The sequence below is a fragment of the Peromyscus leucopus genome, chromosome X (genome assembly GCF_004664715.2).
Source record: "Peromyscus leucopus breed LL Stock chromosome X, UCI_PerLeu_2.1, whole genome shotgun sequence".
In the NCBI taxonomy this organism is placed as follows: domain Eukaryota; kingdom Metazoa; phylum Chordata; class Mammalia; order Rodentia; family Cricetidae; genus Peromyscus; species Peromyscus leucopus.
The window spans coordinates 114,511,675-114,531,150 of record NC_051083.1 but is presented as its reverse complement, the minus strand read 5'-3'; the positions used below and the strand labels follow the sequence as shown (position 1 = coordinate 114,531,150).

General features: G+C 36.0%; 1 protein-coding gene across 4 annotated transcripts in view; it reads left to right on the top strand.

The window, feature by feature from the left end:
- Enox2 (ecto-NOX disulfide-thiol exchanger 2) overlaps positions 1 to 19,476 on the top strand; it is a 288,302-nt gene that overhangs the window by 102,655 nt on the left and 166,171 nt on the right. For 2 of the 4 annotated variants that reach the window (XM_028894264.2, XM_028894265.2), the window contains one exon: positions 16,814 to 16,957. The exons of the other annotated variants lie outside the window; for them this stretch is intronic. In XM_028894264.2, coding sequence (XP_028750097.1) covers positions 16,814 to 16,957 — 144 coding nt within the window. The remainder of the gene's footprint in view (positions 1 to 16,813; positions 16,958 to 19,476) is intronic. 4 annotated transcript variants of the gene reach the window in all.

The following is a 19,476-nucleotide window of genomic DNA, read 5'->3' as shown; positions in this document are numbered from 1 at the left end:
TGCACAATGTGGTACATAGACATACATGCAAGCAAAACACCTATTCACATAAAATAAAAAATAAATCTTAAAATAATTTAAGTCACTTAGCTTCTCTAACCTTTAGGGTTCTGTATTTAAACTGTTCGAGCTTGTCTTCTTTGTTCACTCTACAGAGTAGCTCTAATGTGGGTGTGAAGAAAAGTTAAGAAGACAGTAGTGATTTCTGAATGTAAGTTTAGAATACTGTAATGAACCATCAATTGAATTGTATCAGTGAATGAATACTCCTGCTTTTGCAGCTGCTTCGTGTTCATCCACATATTGTATACAAGTCCCAACTTGTCACTGAATCTGACATGACAGTACATTTGATGATGCAGTTCACCTCTATGCTGAAGGACAGGAGCGACAATTAAAAAAAAATGCTGCTTGCTAGAGGGTATCTAGGAAGCAGGTGTAGATATATTGCTATTTGAAGCCAAATCATTTTGTTGACCACAAGGCAGAATGGTAGCAAGCTCAGATGGGAGAACTGTAGTCATTATCCAAAGGTCAGACTTGATAAGCAGACTCTGCTTTTTCTTCCCCTAACTTCCATGTGTCTGGGAAGGCCACTGGGTAGCAGAGGGAGCCAGAAATTTCACTGTCAATAAAGCATTTAAGAAATTTTCTGCAAACCGCCCTGGTTATATTGTGTGCAGAATGACAGATTTGTCTGTCTTCAAGGAGTTCTCAGTCTAAGGAAGTAAGGCAGCTGCAGAAGCTTCAGGCAGAGCCAACATCTGTCACAATGCTTTCCTCAATCTAAGCATTTCATAAATGTCACTTGAATGAGTGCATGAATGAATAGGTGGACAGATATAAAATAAATGAACAATAACCTTTGAAAGGTAATTCCTCAGAATTACTTTCATAGAAATCAGAAGTGACATCTTGAAAACATTTAGGAATATAACTAAGTTATGCATCCTCTTCCATTTAACATATGAAAACTGAACACCTAAAATTCATATTAACTGTGAGGAATAAATTATTTTTTCTAATTTGTATATAAAACTAAAGTAAAACTTAAAATTAAGGGTTCCATCTCTCTTATACAAAGTCATACCCAAACTAATTACTTTATTATTAACTTATTAGTTCTAATGAATAATTTATCATGTTTTTAATCTGTTTTATTTATTTCCTATCTAGATATCCTGGAGGTAATGTTTATGCTTTCTCTTTCATCTGGTGAACCATGCATCAGTAAAAATTGTTTATCCACAGTCAGGCAGCGTAGTATAGTAGGGAAGCCAGAAGATAGGAATCCAGCTCTTCTTCATTTCATATCATGACCTAATAAAAGTTGCTGAACTTTTTCTTATCTACAGTTTCCATATCAGCAAACAGTTGACATTGAATTCTTCTTCTACCATAGGGATATTACAGAAGTAATTGATAAGCTCTAATGATCTATAATGGTGGCAAATATTTTCAGAGTTAGAAATAATATTTTATTGTTCAAAGGCTTTGGTTTATGACATTTCAATATAGAAGACAGTATGCAGTCCTTGGATTTTCGCCACTGTTCTAAGATTTTGCAAAATTACAGTATTGAACTCATAGCAGCTACGATTACCTATATATTACCTACACAAAATGGTTGCTAAAGGAGGAAGAGACATTTTCTTCAGTGGTGTAGCCACTGGTGAAGTTGCCTGTGCTTCTGTAAGCAACCCTAATGAAAATCAGTGGGCTACATAGACACACATACATGTGAACACACATACACACACACACACACACATACACACACACATACACACAGGGAGGGAGCAGGTCTAGTTGACAAAGGCAATAAAACAATCAGGAAAAATGAGAACAGTACAAGAAAGGGTAATGGGGGGACATGATCAAAATGTGTTATATATATGTATGAAAATGGTATAACAAAATCTACCACTATGATAATTGATATATGTTAATAAAAAATTTAAAAATAAAACAATTTGTCCAAAAATATATTGCGTATTATAGTTGGGAAGATAGTAAGGGATAGTTTATACCCTTTAGATAGTACTGCTCAGTTGAAGACCTCTCTAAATTTTACTTGTTCATCAATCCAAATGGCATATACTGTGTACTGCTCCGTGTTACACTGACCTAAGTGGATTTGGTTCATTGATGGCTCCTCATAGCATTTGACAAGTGCTGAAGTTATTAAAAGTTTTGTTGTAATATAATTGTCTTTCTTACTTAAACTACAAAATGACCATTTACATTTGGAGGATTAGTATCCTTATAAATACAAATCTGTTCACTATCCTCTAAAATGTAACTGTGTTTAAAAGCAATAGACAAACTGCAGTAATGGATGGGATTGTAAATTTGTCACCAAATGTTCAAATCAGATTGTCATAGAAGCACATTCCCATCTCGAAGAGGAAGACAACTATTAAGAATGGGCTTTAGAAAAAGATATTTAGTAGATATGCTAAAATAAGAAACATAAGCTGATTAGGCAAAGTTCCAAAGATTCATTAGTTTATTAAAGTAGATTGAAATGAATGTTTGAGAGATTTAAATAAATTAACCTTTAATGAGTACCCAGGGGCCAAGGAAAAAGAATGACAGAGGATTAGGAGTATTTTGTCTGATTGTTGCATAATGCACACTGATTAGTTTTTTTTTCTGAATGTTCATTGCTGTATAACAATACTAATAAATAAAATAGATTAAATCTAAAACATCTCTAGATTGTAATTATTGCCTCCTCTTATGTGTGCACAGATGCTGTGGTTGGCTTTAATGGCAATCCTGTAAGATTGGCAGAGGGAAACAGGAATTTGTATCTTTATGTCATTACATTTTGAAATGTCTCATATGTGAGTGATGCTATGTTCAATTAAGGTAATTTATTCCTACTGTTCTGGACATGCTTTTAGCATTTCAGCATTAGATTCTTAATATTAATTGTGGCAAGTTAGATAGAAAGAATATTGGCGTTTAAGCATCATTAAAACCTTTTTTTCCCATGTACCCTATCAAGTTCTTGCTTATGATTAGCACGTTTCTTAAGGAGGTCCTCGTTTGAAGCTGTAGTAGAAATGCTTTGATTTCTTCACAGCGTCTTAACTATCCTACCATTAACTCATTAACTGGCTGCTAAGGGAGATCTACCTAAGTGGTTCTAGGATAACATCTTAGTGCTTCTACCTGTCTTTCTCAAGTCCTTTTGACCGGAATTCATTTCAGGTTTCTATTGATGTATTCCACCTAGCTTATCTCTGAAGTTCAGAGCTAGGAGACCCCAGTTTTTAGATGACAAAACTGATGAGGAATTACTCGTACATTGTTGCAACTCGTACTGAGTTGAAAACAGCAGACACCAAATTCTATTGTCTTTATAAACCATTCTTCCACTATACTTCTCTTCCCCCATTGAAGTTTTTTTTTTTTAACCAGACTATTTATAAGTTTCTACCAGTCCATTCATAAAATACAGTGAAATCACTGAGGTGAACATATACATAAACCATATTGCATAGTTATTTTTATCAAATATAGTCATAGTTCAGATACAGTGTCCCTCAACATTTTGCATAGCATTGTACATTCAGTGAAGAAAGTTCTACATGAAAATTGACCTAGAGAGCAAAGAACATGCGAATCAAGGCCAGTTCCCAAAGGCAGCTTGGATTCTTTCCCTAGAAATGAAGAAACAGACATAGTATTGCTGAAATAATTTAGCTAATTGTCCAAGCATCATGAAAAAGGCCTCAATCCTGTAATAATATTTACCTAATTTTTCTTCAACACTTCAGTATTTTTTGGTTTTGCTACTAACCCTTCTTTCTTTGCAAAGGGTAAACTCTAAAAGCTTCACAAACTAGACAGGTTTAGGTCCATTGCATTTATGCCAGACAACCAGTGTCATCCCATGCCTGTTGTAGGTAATGAATAAGCAAACTTCTAAGTATTTTCTGGTTTTAACTTTAAAAGAAAATAAAAGACAGGGTAGTAAATTCTCATTTTCTGGCCTCAAATTAGAAAAGCGTTTAGACAAGACATTCTCATTTCTGCCTATGCATTAGAATCCCCTGGTGTGTATTTAAGCCCTACCCTGACGTGTGTGTGTGTGTGTGTGTGTGTGTGTGTGTGTGTGCGTGTGTGTGTGTGTGTGTGTGTGTGCGCGTGCGCGCGCGCGCGCGCACGCGCACACACACATTGGTATTCTTCAAAAAATTCCCCTAAGTGATTTTGTAGCCAGTAATGAATCATGCTGTTTTAAAGTCCTAGTCTGGGGGCTAAAGTCTGGGGACACTTCTAATAAATTTGAAGTTAAGGTTAAGGCAAGTAAAGAACTAGTTAAAATGAAATGATTAGGGGACTTGCTTTTGTTTCTTTTTGCTTTATAATAAACTATATTTGATTGTATTTGTGCCAAAGTCAACCATTGCCATTCAAAAGACCAAAGAAGGGGCCCTTAGTAGCATAGATTTAATAAACTTCAGCTATATGGTCATGATTGGCAGCTGCCTGGGATGCTACTGTTGAGTTAGGTTTTCAGAGCCTGGGTTCATTTTTATTTTATTCCTTCCTTTCTTTCCATCATCCTAGGCAAGTGTCCAGTTTCCAGAAATCTTAGCTTGTAAATGTAACCAATCCAAATCTCTTTCCAAAGGATGTTTCCCTAAGCTTAAAGAGGAAGGACTTTAAAAAAAAAAAAAAGGCATAAAATGAAAATCACAATGGAAGATGGCAATGGATTCTATTAAGGAGGAAATGAAAATGAAAATGACCTAATATAAAGTGATGGAGTAATGCCTTATCTTTTGGTACTCACTACAAGGTCCCAGTGACATTAGTTGGGCTTAGATGTTTAGGTCTTTTCTGTCTGTCATTGATATTCTAAAGGCACTTTTGGAAAGTTACTGTATCTTTGTTTGGTACATTAGCTTCGTCTATTTAATTGAATCAATTGGGTTGTATACCTGCTGCTCTTGGGGTACCTCATTTTCTCAGGTGTGAAAAATCCAGGCAGTGTTTAAATCATATCTGCTATGGTGTATCATGATTTTAAATCCTACCCAGCATTATATTGTTGCAGAGACACTCTAAAGTTGAGAATGGTCATGGGATTGAAGTAAAGTATGGTATTCTGATTGACTCAATCCATCACTTTGCAGTCTCCTAGGAGCCCCAATGTTCTCTGTCAATTGTCTCAGAGCATCTTCCTGCAATGAATTTACTTTAAAGATAAAGATGATTACAGTGCTTCTTCTCCAGTAGACAATTACATTTGCTATATTCTTTGGCAGGAAGAAAAACAACATAGCGTTATTTTTTTCAGGTTTTTCCTTGAGTATTGTTAAAAGAAGAATTGTCAGTTTATTCTAACACAATATAATGTCAAAAAGAACTGCTATTACAATGCAATATTTTCTAATAAGACCATTTGGAAAAGTTATTTGGGAAGTGGAGAGAAGGAACAAGGTTGAATGGTTTTTCCTCCCCTTAGCCCAATAGTTTATTCTGCTTCTTACAATATTATACTTTTTATTCTGAATGAATTTATGTCTTTCGATAGGCTTTGTTAGGAATACATACTACAGGTCAAGTGAAAGCCATTTGCTGGTATTTCCTGGTAGTGTGTATACTATGGTAAATAAAGACTGGAAGCAGCTTTATTTTGCAGCATAGCCATATGGATGTGCCTCTCAATGAAATGTGCTTTTTCTCCTATTGATTGCCACAAAGGTTGCAGTTTTTATTATGGTTGAGGTATATGTATCTGATGTGTGCATGGTGAATGCCAGCGCACATCTGTGGCTATCAAGATTGGGTTCTTTTCTTTCCACTGTGGGTACCAGGAATTGAATTTAGTTCATCAGGCTTGAAAACCAAGCGCTTTTCCCCACTGAGTCACCTTGCCAACCTAGGTTGCAGTTTTTCAGGATTCAAGAGTTTTTAAGTGAGTCGTTCTGGATTCCTCCCTTCTAAAATCTAAGATCCAATCAGAGGATTTGATATTTATAAAGATGGTTCTTTTTTATAAATGGTTCTGAAACTCATTCATGTGTATTCATCCTACAGATTCCATTCCACTGAGTTCTTGCTACTACCTATTTCCACAGTGTGACTGTTGTTTTCCAAATTTGTCTCTCTACCTTTAGTGCTTTCAAATTTTCATTACATCCTTCATCCCGCTATCAGATGGCATAGGTCAGATGTCACAATGCCCACCCAGAACACACACACCGACATCCAGAATGAAGTCTGATGTCCTGCTTTAAGTGCTCTGAGAAAAGTGTTCTGTGAAGAGAACCTTCGAGTTTAAGGGAAACTTCACTGAAGAAGTGACATGTGTAGGGTTTAGAAAGGCAAAGTAACACTCTCCAAGTGGAGAAAAGGGAAAATTGATTTTCAAGCAGAGAATGTATATAAAGAAAAACACAGCCATGAATGTGAGTAGCATGTTTGAGGAATTTTGAGAAAATAGATATGAATGACACAGGTTACTCAGGGGAAATAAAAGGAAGTGAATCTAAGTCACAATTCAGGCCAGATTGTATATATGCTGCCCTTCCTTTCTGGCTCTGATCTCCTTGAGGAGAGAGACTATCTTAGCACATCATAAACTCCTCAGGCCTTGCATACTGAAGGACACACAGAATTGTCTTAATGAATTGGGTGAATAAGGAGGGAGACAATAGGTCCCTATTAATTCATTAGCTCATTCATTCCAATACATATCGACTACCTCAATTAGACCTCAGGCCAGAATAAAATTAATCTCCCACTCTTATATAACAGAAGTCATACTACTTACTTCAAACATAAAGTTGCTCTTTTTTTTTACAGACTTCTCTTAATAAAATTATGCTGTCTTCCCAAGAATCAGAGTCTGACTTCTACAGAAGTGAATTTACCTTCAGCTCTGGCAATGACTTCACTAAAGGAGTTAATCACTTGCCAGCTCCCTGTATTGATGATACTCCTGAGATGAAGTAGTTATAGGAGGTATGGTAGGGAGCTCTAAAGATGCATTAGTATATTATGGGAATCTCTGTCTTTTCCTGTGTATATAATTCCACAGTCAACAAGAGCCGTTTATCATACATATCTGAAAAATGAACCCAAATGGTGATCAAAGATAAGGGATGCAGAAAGCATACCTCCAGAGCATCAGAGAAGCAGTGTAGCAAAAAGTAATAGATGGGGAGAGGAAAGGAAGATAAAATTTTTGAGAATGTAAATGAAGATTTACCGTATTTATGCAGTTCTATCTTTAGGGAATGCTAAATCACAAACTCATCATTGGTTAATTAGGAGGTAATTAAAATTGTAGCACAGTGATTGGATAAATAGTTAATGACAGCTGAATAAATGAAGGAAGGAAATCTGATGAAATTCATATATTTTTTTCAGAAAGCAAAGATTCAGATGTTTTTCATACAGTGCATCTCTCATAAAGGATACCAATATCCCTCTAGCATTAATTGATATAATTACCTTTCCAAAGATCAGAAAAGTTCCAGCTCTCACTCTCCCTTTCAAAGCATCTTACACTGAAATACAGATTTATCTGACAGCAAGTTCAATTTTCATTTACTCACAGCATGTGAAATTATTTTGCTGAAAGTTGTTTACAACTTCTTTACTGGCATCATAAGAATCTATTAGAGGAAATTGGTGTTCTCTATGTATTGTAACTGTCCCTATTGAAAGGGCTGGCTCAGTCTAGGCTCCTGACCAGATCTAGCTGATGAGCTAGTTTTCAAAACCATTGAAGTTGGTTTTGCAGTGAAAACGGTGCTTGCTTTTGATAATTGCCTCAGCTTTATGAAATCAATCAGCCTGAAGGGAAGACCTCATTACAGATCTGACAAGATAGACTCCAGTTTTAATACCAGAACAACTCTCTGCCCTCAGGCTCAGGAATCTGCAATAATTTGTTTCATTGAGACAGAGAAACCCATGATACAGTAGCTCTGGGCACATTCACAGGCAAGAACTAAACAGATAACTTAGTGGTCAGTGTGTTAAGATGATACAGTAGCTCTGGGCACATTCACAGGCAAGAACTAAACAGATAACTTAGTGGTCAGTGTGTTAAGAACTTGCCCTTTCCTGTTACTCAGGTGGAAAATTGGTCAATGAGAATTGCAGCATGGTTTAAAGCCAGCTCTAAGCAGGTACTGATGAACCACCATCTTTCTATACCAGCTCCCAAAGAAAAGTGGATGCTGTAACTGTTCCACACTTTGGGCCACTTTTATCAGTTGTTTGAGGAATGCCAGACTTTTAAGAAAATGATAGATTGCCCATCTACCGTCTGTCACTTTGAACTGTTACATCAAATCAAATTTTTTTGAACCTTGTTTTCATTGAGTAATGTGATTTTGCTGTTTCCCCAGCATTAAATTGTATAAAGGAAAAGAGTTCTGAGGCATTCTTGTGAAAGTTGAAAATCTATATTTGGTTTTCCTACTCAGGAAACTTAAACACCTTAATTGGTTTAGTTCAGATATACTCAAATAATTCACCATTATTAGGCCTGGTGGCTGTCAGCACCCCCTCACAGGGAAAAACACAAAGAATATATCAAGTTAAGGAAAATATGGATTTAGAGAAATGATCCTTGTCCATCACAGCTCTAGTGCCACTCCAGTATTACAGTAGTATAGCATCCTTCTTAAAGATACCACTTAATAAAGCTTCAATTATAATTTATTCTTGCATTTTTGAAAGTCCACGTGTTGATAGGAATGATCTAAAAGTATTGCAAACCAAAAAAAATCACTATTTCCATATTCTTTATTAATGATTTACTTTAATCACTATACATTACCTGGAAGAAAAAAATGCATTAGAAGAGCACAAGGCTAACATCTCCCAGTCCTTAAATAGGAATTAGTCTGGAAACGTAGGATCCACACTCTATACTATAAATTTGTGAGGCAAATTCATATAAATTCCTGTTGCGTTAAATGACTATGTTAGTTCCTTTTCTTGTTGCCATGACAAAATACTCAGCAGAGCATAACTTAAAGGAGGAAGGGTTTACTTTCGCTAATGGTTGGAGGTTGCAGCCCATCACAATAGGGAAGGTATGGAAAATGGAGGAAAGTGCCATGTCTTCTTGCTTATGTAGTCAGTGAGCAGAGCAACGAATGCTGGTATTCTAATCTTTCTCTTTTTTATTCAGTGCAGAGCCATACACCATGTAATAATTGTGCTTACATTTCAGGGTAAGTCTTCCTTCCTCAGTAGAACCTTTCTAGAAGTGCCATCACAGATATGCTCAGAGATTTTTCTCCATGTTTATTTTAAATCTCAAGTTAACAAGCAAGATAAAGTGTCATAAGCACTTTTTTAGTGTCTGATATTTACTAGATATTTAGTGATTGTTGTCCCGATAGTAGCTAATATTGATTGTCAATATCTCAGGATCTAAAATGAGCAAAGGGACAAGCATGTCAGTGAGCGATTATATAAATTAGATTCACTGAGGCAAGAAGATCAACAAATATTTCATGGTCTGGCCTCCAGGCCTGTCTAAAATGTAGAAGAAGCTGAGTGTCCCCATGTGATGCCTGGTTGCTAATACAACCATGAACTGTGAGCCAAAGTAGACAATTTCTTCCTTAGGTTGTTTTTTGTTAGAACTTTTGTCCCAGCAACACATAAAATAACTAATATAGTCCCATTTAATTTTCTTCATGTCTCAATAAAGGAGAGGCATTACCTTCCCTGTTTTATAATGCTAAACTTGAAGAGATAAAATGACTTCTCACATATGAGTGACACCCTTAATGACTGGAACAGCAAGTAAGTGGCAGATAGGGTTTAAGTCTAGTTCTAACTATATAATAGCGCTGCACTATCCTGTGGAACTTTCTGTGATGACTGGAATGTTCTGTCTGGACTGTCCAATATTAACAGTCCTTAGCTATAAATGTCTAATGAGTCCTTTATATGTGACTGAAGTTTTCATGGTATTCCATCTTAGTTAATTTAAACTTAGGTTATAATAGCTACATGTATCTTATGCATATTATATTAAAATACATTTTTAGAATCTGTCTTTTTAAATTAAATTTTTATAAAATAGGGTAGGTAACTTACTGCCCATAGAACTATTAAGAAATGATTCATGTATGCAATCTCTTCTATACTGTTTTGTTATATTGGAGTCTTAGACAATGGAAAGACCATTTTGGTTTGCAGAAAAAGAGAACGAAGTTGTGCAGTTTTCCATCACTGAGACAAAAGAACAGATCATTAACTTGAATTGTGAAAAGATTTCTTTTTGCTCATGGTTGTGGAGGTTTCACTCTGTGGTCACTTGGTTCTATTGTTTTGGGGCATGTGGCAAGAAGCACATGGTGGAACAAAGCTGTGTACCTAATATCATCCTGGAGGTAAAGGGCTTCTCACACCACCATCCACTTCAAGTGACTCCCCACGGTGTTCTAACTTCCTTCTGTTTATGATCACCCCAGCAATATCAAAAGAAGTATAGCACAAAAATGTTTGAAAAGACACGGGTAATGTACAGATTAAAATAAAAGGAAATCTACAAGAGTGTTTTGGATTTTAAAAAGCCTGTGCTCCTTTTAGTATTGCTTATTAGCTGTACAACCTTTGAAATTTTACTTTAATGTTGTAAGTCTCCCATTTCTTGTAAATGGGAATGATGACTAGGAAATAAACTAGATAATATATGTAACTAATGTATATGGTATACATTCAATAATAGTTTCTTCATGGCTGGTTGTTCTCTTTCTATTGATGTGGATATATTTGGTTGGATATAAGCAAATAAGGAATTGCACCACCATGTAAATATAGCTACTGTAATAAACCCTAACGGAAGGCTGGCATTTTAAAGTTTGAAAATCAAGAAGAAGAAGAAGAAGCAGCAATGGAGTCTCACTGGGTATATTAACCACACTTAAGGGTAGGCCCCATGCCCAACAGTGGATGGCCAGTACAAAACAAATTCAGTGATATTTTTGTAGACTTTTGGTCTCATATTGTTTTAGCTGGGAATTTTTTTTGTCGTACTGGCCTTTTGCTTCTGTATATGGTTTCTGATTTTGTGTTTTTATGGTATGTGTGTCTGTCTGTTTCTCTGTGCATTTCTTTTATTAAAATTTTATTCTAGTTTGCTCATTTTGTTTTGTTTTATTTGTTTTCTGTGTGCTTTCCAAAGAGAGAGAAGGGTATGCAGTTGTTGGGGGATCGTGGGAAGGATCTGGGAGGAGTTGGGGAAGAAGCAACTGATCAGAATATATTGAAAGGGGTCATTTTCAATAAAAATATTAAAACAAACATAAAAAGAAGTAGGCAGAGGTATAAAAATAGATTAGATAGATTTATGAATGTTATGTAGTCCCAAATGGACTCTATACCATCATGCTCAGCAACATCCAAGAACTCGTCAGGAAAGCAGATTACAGTTCAAACTTACTGAATCTGAATCCTTGGCAAACATACAATCTCCATGGAATACATAAGTATGTCAAGAAATAAGTGTTTGGGAAAGTTCAAGCCAGGCCTAGTACAGGCTGCTGAGTTCCAGGCCAGCCTGGTCTACAGAGTGAGTTCCAGGACAGCTAGAGCTGTTACACAGAGAAACCCTGTCTCCAAAACCAAAAACCAAAACAAAACAAAAAAACAGACAAACAAAACAAAGGCCTGAATTGGCAGGGACACTTTTATGAAGATTCTAGTGCCTTGACTGACTAGTTTGGGGAGTCACTAAAAGTTGAGGGACCTTCTTTTATGGCTATTTACTTGTGTTGCACATTTCGGAAAAGGTGACTTTGGTGTAAATTTTGCTCTGAAAGTTATATCTATTACAATTCAAGCAAGACCTTTATTTACAAATAAAAGGTATGTGTATGTAAATGTATCTGTGTGTGAGTGTGTGTATGTAAGTGAAGATCCCTTAGGGCTGGAGTTTCAGGTGGTTGTGAGCCTTTCTTTGCACATGGGTGCTGGAAATCAAACACTGGTCCTCTGCAGGAACTAGTGTGCTCTCCTTTTAACCACTTTGCTGTCTCTTATCTTTTCCATCTCATCCCCATTATTTTTATTCACCAGTGACTCATTAACAGCTGCCCTATTTTCATCTAAAACATATACACAGCATATTGGTTTCATAACAATTAAGCCATGGTTCTGAGAAATGTCCAGTTGTTTTGACTGCTACCACTTGGATTGAAGAGTGATATTGAAATACAACCATTTTCATACTGTGAATAATCCTTCAGAATTATTCGGTAGAATGACAGGGTAGCTAAAGCTATAAAATGTGGAGTCAAAGGTTTTTTGGCCTGTAAGAGACAGAGAATGAATGTGTGGAGGAGATCCCAGAGATGAAAAAATATTACAAAAGGACCTACAAAGGGACCTGATGATTTATCATGGCATACCCATTCTTGTTTTCCCATAAGTTTATAATTAAAAACTGACTTATACAGACTGAAAAAGTTATATTTAAAAATACATATGTATATACATATATGAGTGCAGTAACAATTAAGAAATAGGTCATGAATTTGAAGGAGAGCAAGGAATATATGTAAGGTTTTGAAGGGAGGAAAGGAAAGGGAGAAATGTTGTAATTCTAGTATAATCTCAAAAATCCCCACTCATTTGTAGCTAGATGTCTTGACATACAATTGTCCAATGTGATTTCAGCACTTGGGAGACAGAAACAGGAGGATCAAGAATTTGTTCAAAGGCCAGGCTATATAATAAAACCTCCATCCCAAACAATCACATGCTAAAGATGGGACGCCTAAGTAGTACAGTTGCCTACTGTCTGCAAAGCCCCAGATGAAAAATATAGAAAAGAAAGACACCTAATTTGAAGGACCCCCCTCCCAACTATCATAATGTCTCATATCTGTTTTTAAGCTGCAGCCATTTGGAAAATAGGACAAATTCACTAGGATGGTCCTGATGCCAAAATGCTGTTCCTTTTTCAGCATTAATTTCTGTGTGAAGATTGCTGCCTTCAGTTAATAGATTTCTCAGACCTTCAATCATTTTCATTTAAAGTGAACTTATCCAGAGGAGACATTTAATTTCATATAGTCTATGAGCCACAGCTTTAAACAACAAGTTGGATCCACAGGATCACATTTTACTCCTATAACCTGAAACACTCATTGCAAGTGTTAGAATGCATTGTGAAGGTGTTCCTAACTTGATCTGATAGTAGAATACTATGGACAATTCCTATATTGCATAGAATGAGCTTGATAAGCTCAAAAAATTTTTCCAAACATAACATTTTCCAGTTCATCATGTCTGGTAGAATTTAGTAGAAATTGCTTACATAAAAGATTTTAAGGTAAATTTTATAGTTTTCATGAGTTACTATATTGTCATTGCTAATATTTTTGTTTATGTCATCATTGATATTTGCCAAGAAGTTTTGGCATTGATGTGATGGATTTCCTTTTAATATTCAAATAATTTTGGTGGTGTCTTTTTACTTAAAATGCCATTTGACTTAACTCACCTATACATAGCACAGAAAAAAACCCTATAGGGACCTATTGGTTTACTGGTTTACTTGATGCTGTCTTCAGGGAAGAATGAAACAATACAAAAAATAGCTAGGAATCACAAGTGTCATAGGATTTCACTAGCTCTATAGCTCTTGCTCTCAAGCTACAAATCTTTGAAGACTATATTGAGTCCTAGATAATATAAAATGTGGATTTGTGTTCAAGGAATTGGCTTACTGTGTCAGATGGCTCTGTCTTTGACAGGAGATCCTTTCCTATAAAAAAATAAGAACTGAGCTGCTACACTAAATTTTCATGCATCTAGATCTTCTAAGAAGTCAGTTCACACAAAACTCTTGAAATGTCTGTCTTTCTCAGTGTCAAAACATCTGTACATTAATATGAGACATAAAATATCCCAATCTCTGAAGTTATTATCTGGAACCAAATAGAACAAATACAGTTTTGACCAAATGTCTATGAGTGAAGAACCTCAGCTCACCAGATGTTTATTTGATGGACTAGTTCAGCTTTTAAAAAGATGGAAAAACATCAGTGAAAAAGTAGAATGCGGAAAGTAGGCTACATTTTGGATTAGGTCAAGTTCAGATCAACTTCCTCACTTTACAGTTCCTCAATATGAGAAATTAAAAAATTTTAAATCAATATTATAATAGTTGTGGTCAATGTTTATTGGGCTTACCATGTCCATTCAGATCCAGCCTAGAAGCCACATCTTACCTGCTCACTCCAGGAGGAAACAGAAAGCATGCTGACCAGGGCAGCAGGAAGTGGGAAAACAGTGCCATAGATCAGACAATTCATGAATATTTTTTAATATATTTGATTTGAATATTTTTGAATGATCAATATATCCATATTGTGCATCAACTCTGGGCCAGATGTTATAATGAATATCTCACGTACATGATCTGGTTTTATATTTATATCAGTCCCAGGAGTAAGGAGCTCTTACTAGCTTCCCCTTACAGATTATGGCTCTGAAGTTTTGTAAGCTGCTCGGTCATCTACTTCATAAACAGGAAAATGGAATAATATATTATTCTTAAAATTATCAAATGCAAGACAAAATTTAAAAAAACTCTTATAATTAAGTCATTAATCAGAACATCCTAATCTCTGAGAATTTCTTTTAATCAGTATTTTACCCATCCTGTAGTATATTACTCAAACGATGGAGATGCATTTAAAATCTAATTATTTTAAATAGTATTGCTCCAATCAGCATTAGAATGTTTCAGTTGTGGCATTAATTCTTGGTTATCATCTGCCAAGGCTTTAATCACATGGCTTAATAAAAGGAGTACCTGCCCCCACTTGTTGAGGGTAAATTAATTCATTCAATATTCACTATGTTTTAGTGTGGTGCTACGTATAAAGGGATACAATTGTGGGGTGCAGAGTCACCTTCAGGAGAACTTATAAGCTTGTAAGAAAAATATTGTTTTAATTCGCTTACAATAAAAAACAACTGCTACAAATATCTATTTTTTATCTTGTGCGGTGTTATCACTCATTCTACACATTATAAGACCAGGGGTAAGAGAGATTATATGGTTTGTCAATCTGATCTAGCTAGTAAAGGAAACCAAAGATTTGCATTCTCAATGTGTTGTGATTCCCCCCCTATACAAGCATTCTGTTTTCCTTGGAACTTGATCTTATCAGATTGATAATGCAGAAGGAAATGCTAAGAAAGTTTTGGAATTGTACATTATCACTTTGGAGTGATTGCAGACCCACATCACTGTGTCTACTTCGTTTGATTTTAGTTCTAGTCATAATACATAATTAATAGGACATAGATAGGATGTAAGTGAATAGTTGACTTAAGGAAAAGAAGCAAGTTTGATTATTTCATGTAGTTACTTACATTTTGTAAATGAAGAATATTTGACAAGTCTCAGAGGACACTTTGGAGTTGTTCCTAGTGGAGTCTAGTTAGTTGCTAGGGGAAAAGTATTACATTTTACATGGTCTGAAAACATTAACAAAAGGATAATTCTTAGGAACCATAACGTGAAAGTGTTTTGCTCAGCATTTGTGTTACTGAGATTTGACTGACATTTACCTGACTATCTTCCAAACTTTTTATTGATGTTTGGTAACATTGTCTCAAGAATTGTACCGTTGTGGATCATAGAAAATTTAGAAGTTAAAAAAATGAACTATATCAGACCAACTTGATTCCACTTTTGTAGGAAATAATGGATAAAAGGCTTGGAAGAAATATATTTACTTTGAGCTTTCACAAAGCTTTTCTTTCCATATTTCGTGACATTTTAATTGAAACACTTGAAATCCCATGTGCTGCTGCCAGAGTAAGAACTTATCTTTATTCCCCTCTTTAGGTGTGCCTAACCTGTGGCTTGTGGGCCACTAGCTAGGAATGCAGTGTAATACACAATTGTCAATTTACTTAAAACGTTAAGGTTTTTTTGTGATCTTTTCTATAAATAATGATAGTATTCCTTCTTGTGTCAAAGATTCTGACCCATCTCTATGACTTAGAGAGGACCTTTTGACATTCTGTGGGGTGCAGCAATGAATAGTTAAGTTTCCATGCTTCTGATGGCAGTTGACCATGATGAGAGAAATGCCAGCAAACCTGACCTATGAGCCCCCATTATTCTGGCAAGTAAATAACTCCCCACAGTGTCCACATCTTTCTTTTCTCTTCTTTCCCTTTCTTTTCTTTTCTCATTTGTCATGAGCTTACAGTTTTTGTTCTTAGAGACCTTTGTGTTAGCACTGGAGATGACTGACGCCAGAAGTATCTAGTGCTTGTTTCTGCATCAGTTCAACAAACCTCATAACAAAATAATAGAGAAGGTGTTATGGGGTAATTCAAAAATTCAAAGCTAACCTTTTTCAAAGAAAAGTAGGCCCTGCTCTAGAAACATCATTTTTGTTTGAGATGAAGCCTTACTACATAGTCTAGCTTGGCAACAATCTTCTGTACTTACACGACCCCCTTGCCTCAGCTTCCTGAGTAGCTGGGTCTATAGGCACAAACCACTGCACCCAGATAGTCCTGTCATCTTAATGGAAGAAGTACAGAAAAAATGTGGGAGCATTCCTACAAATGACAGAGTCACCATCTTATATTTTAATTCTGAACTTGTCAACAAATCTGCAAAAATTAGAGGGCAACTGTCTTGGAGGATTTATCTTTTTACACCAAGACTCAGTTAAGACTTATTTTTTTTTTCCCACTGGCGGCTCATATAATAAAGTCTGGGGATGATCCCAGTCCTTAATGGAGACTGGACTTTGGCTTTCTTTTTCTTCTTTAGGATTGAACCAGCTGCCCTTTGACCCTGCCAACAACAACGAACCCCTGCAGTTTGGTAGTGCCACTGGCCCTCTGGTCGCAGATGGCCTCATTGAGAATGGAGGGGATTCAAGCAAGAAAAGAAAGAGAACAAATACTCCTGCAGGTAAGCTAGGTGATAATGCACTGTCTTAAATCAGTGCTATTGAGCCAATTTTCCCCATAGCCTGGTAGGTTGTGGGCACTATGCTAGGCAATGTAGGAACTGCAGAAACAAGTCAGAGGCCCTTGCCCTTTTCATCTGATGGACGGGTCACATATATGAGTAACTGGTATTATCATGAGTGCTGTGGCGAATATGTGCAATTGAGAAAAGCAGAAATGAGGGAGATTTCTATTGACCTTTAGAGATTATGGAGCACTTCATAGCACATGTGACATTTATAACAGATCCTCCAAGAATAGGTAGATTTGAAGCAGGAAGAGTAAAGAATTTTGATTTTTATAGAAAAGGAATTGTGTGAGTGACTCTTTTACTAGCCACTTGTCTTTTTATGAACATGAAACAGGATATCCTCACTTTATCTCTAAATCAGATAATTGCATATGTTTCAATCTCTCCAACTTCCAATACTTCTGCAATGTGTATCATGTCCACATGTCTACTATTATTTTGATACAGTATTTACTGTGTAGTCCAAGCTGGCCTCAAAATTATATCTTCCTGCCTTGGTGACTGAGTTGTATGATTAGAGGTTTCACTACCATAGCAAGCCCCACATGTCTTTTATGCCTTTAGCATTAATTAGACTACCTGAGAAACAGATTCTCCAAACTCCCCTAAAACAGCACAATGAATTCTTAGCATTCCCTGAAATCTTTTCCTCATTCCTCTTGCCTCATTGGCATATTCTCATCTCAAATTTTTCTAAACACAATGAGAAAACAATAAGAAAACCAAATGTTAACTGATCATTTGATATTCAGGTTTCATCATTTAGGTCAGACATCAACTGGGATATTGGGATAGGCCTAATTAGACATATTCATAGGTTTGTTTTTATTTTTCATTATTACTTTTATTTTCAGCTTGCAAAACCAATTATGTTTAGAACATAGTATCATTTTCTGTCTCTTAGATCATAGTGAAGATGCTTGCTAAATATATGTTTGGAAAATAAAAGTACAGTATAAATACTGCCTATATGGAACCCTTAACATAGGACAGAGTTCTTTTTTGTTGAGTTTGGAAAGGTAAGGTGGATAGCCCAGGAGGTGTCTTGAGTTTTAACCCTGGAGATCTCCCCAACTCTCTCTCCCTGACTGTCTCTCTCTTTCTCTCTCTCTCTCTCTCTCTCTCTCTCTCTCTCTCTCTCTCTCTCTCTCTCTCTCTCTCTCTCAGCTTAGAGTTTGTTAACCTCTGATGCTAGAACCTTCTTCAAGGGATTGTTAGTCAAAGTAGTTGAAATGATGTAGGCGGTATTTAGCACCACATCTACACACAATAACCTCTTAATGAATTGCTATTCTTTTTTTATATGATATGATCCTTATCTTTTTAAGCATCAATACATTTCACTTTTCAAGGTTATCTTCTGTAGGAACAAAGTATGCCTGCCTTTGTGTATGTGTGCTTGTGAACTTATTTGTCTTTTAAAACCATGTTCAACATAGTTCAGCTTTGATCATTTAGGGAGGTCATTGGTTATTGATTGCACTTTAATATTACAACTTTCAAAGTTTACTAGGGAAGATTATACAACTTTACCTCTATACTAACTTGTCCTAGGTTATGTTGGTGTTCTAGTTATTACAGATACATTTTTTTTTTTTTTGGTTTTTCGAGACAGGGTTTCTCTGTGTAGCTTTGTGCCTTTCCTGGAGCTCACTTGGTAGCCCAGGCTGGCCTCGAACTCACAAAGATCCGCCTGCCTCTGCCTCCCGAGTGCTGGGATTAAAGGCATGCGCCACCACCGCCCGGCACTACAGATACATTTTATACAAGGTCTGTGAATTTTTGCAGCCTGCAGTCGCTTATTCCTCTCAGTATCCTTTTTTAAAATATTTATTTATTTATTTTACATCCAGACCACAATTTCCTTCCTCTCCTCCCATCCCCTCCCTCATCTCCTCTACATATTTTTTAGCAGTTCTTCTCCTCTTTCCAATTAGTTAATGAACTTTGAAACTAACAAACAAAAAGTCCTTTTAAAAAAGCCTATCCAGCTTTCTAAGTTCATTTCTCACATGTGGATGTTAAATAAGGGCAAAATTGGCTGTCAGTAGAACTTGTCATGGAGAGCGTACTCATGATTTATAACATCAGCTTTAAAACATCGCTTTTGGCTGCTCTGAGGCTTTTTGATCACTTATTCGTTTTTTGCACTGTAATCATAAGTGATGGGCTAGTTTCAGGCAATACTGTTCTAACTGTGGTTAACTCATGGGGGTGGGAAGAAGGGGTATGTATTAATTTGAATTGTGAACTAGCTTTAAAGAATTGACATTTTCATTTCTAATGAGCATATTCAATGCAAGCCAAGTTAACTGTTGCAGATAAAGGATTTTAACAGTAGATTACACTAATCTATAATTAGCAGAATCAATTTACATTCAAATAATGAATATTCTGAAGTTCCTTAAAAACAGTGTGTTCTTTAAAATAGGTGGAATAAGCTCCTAGAA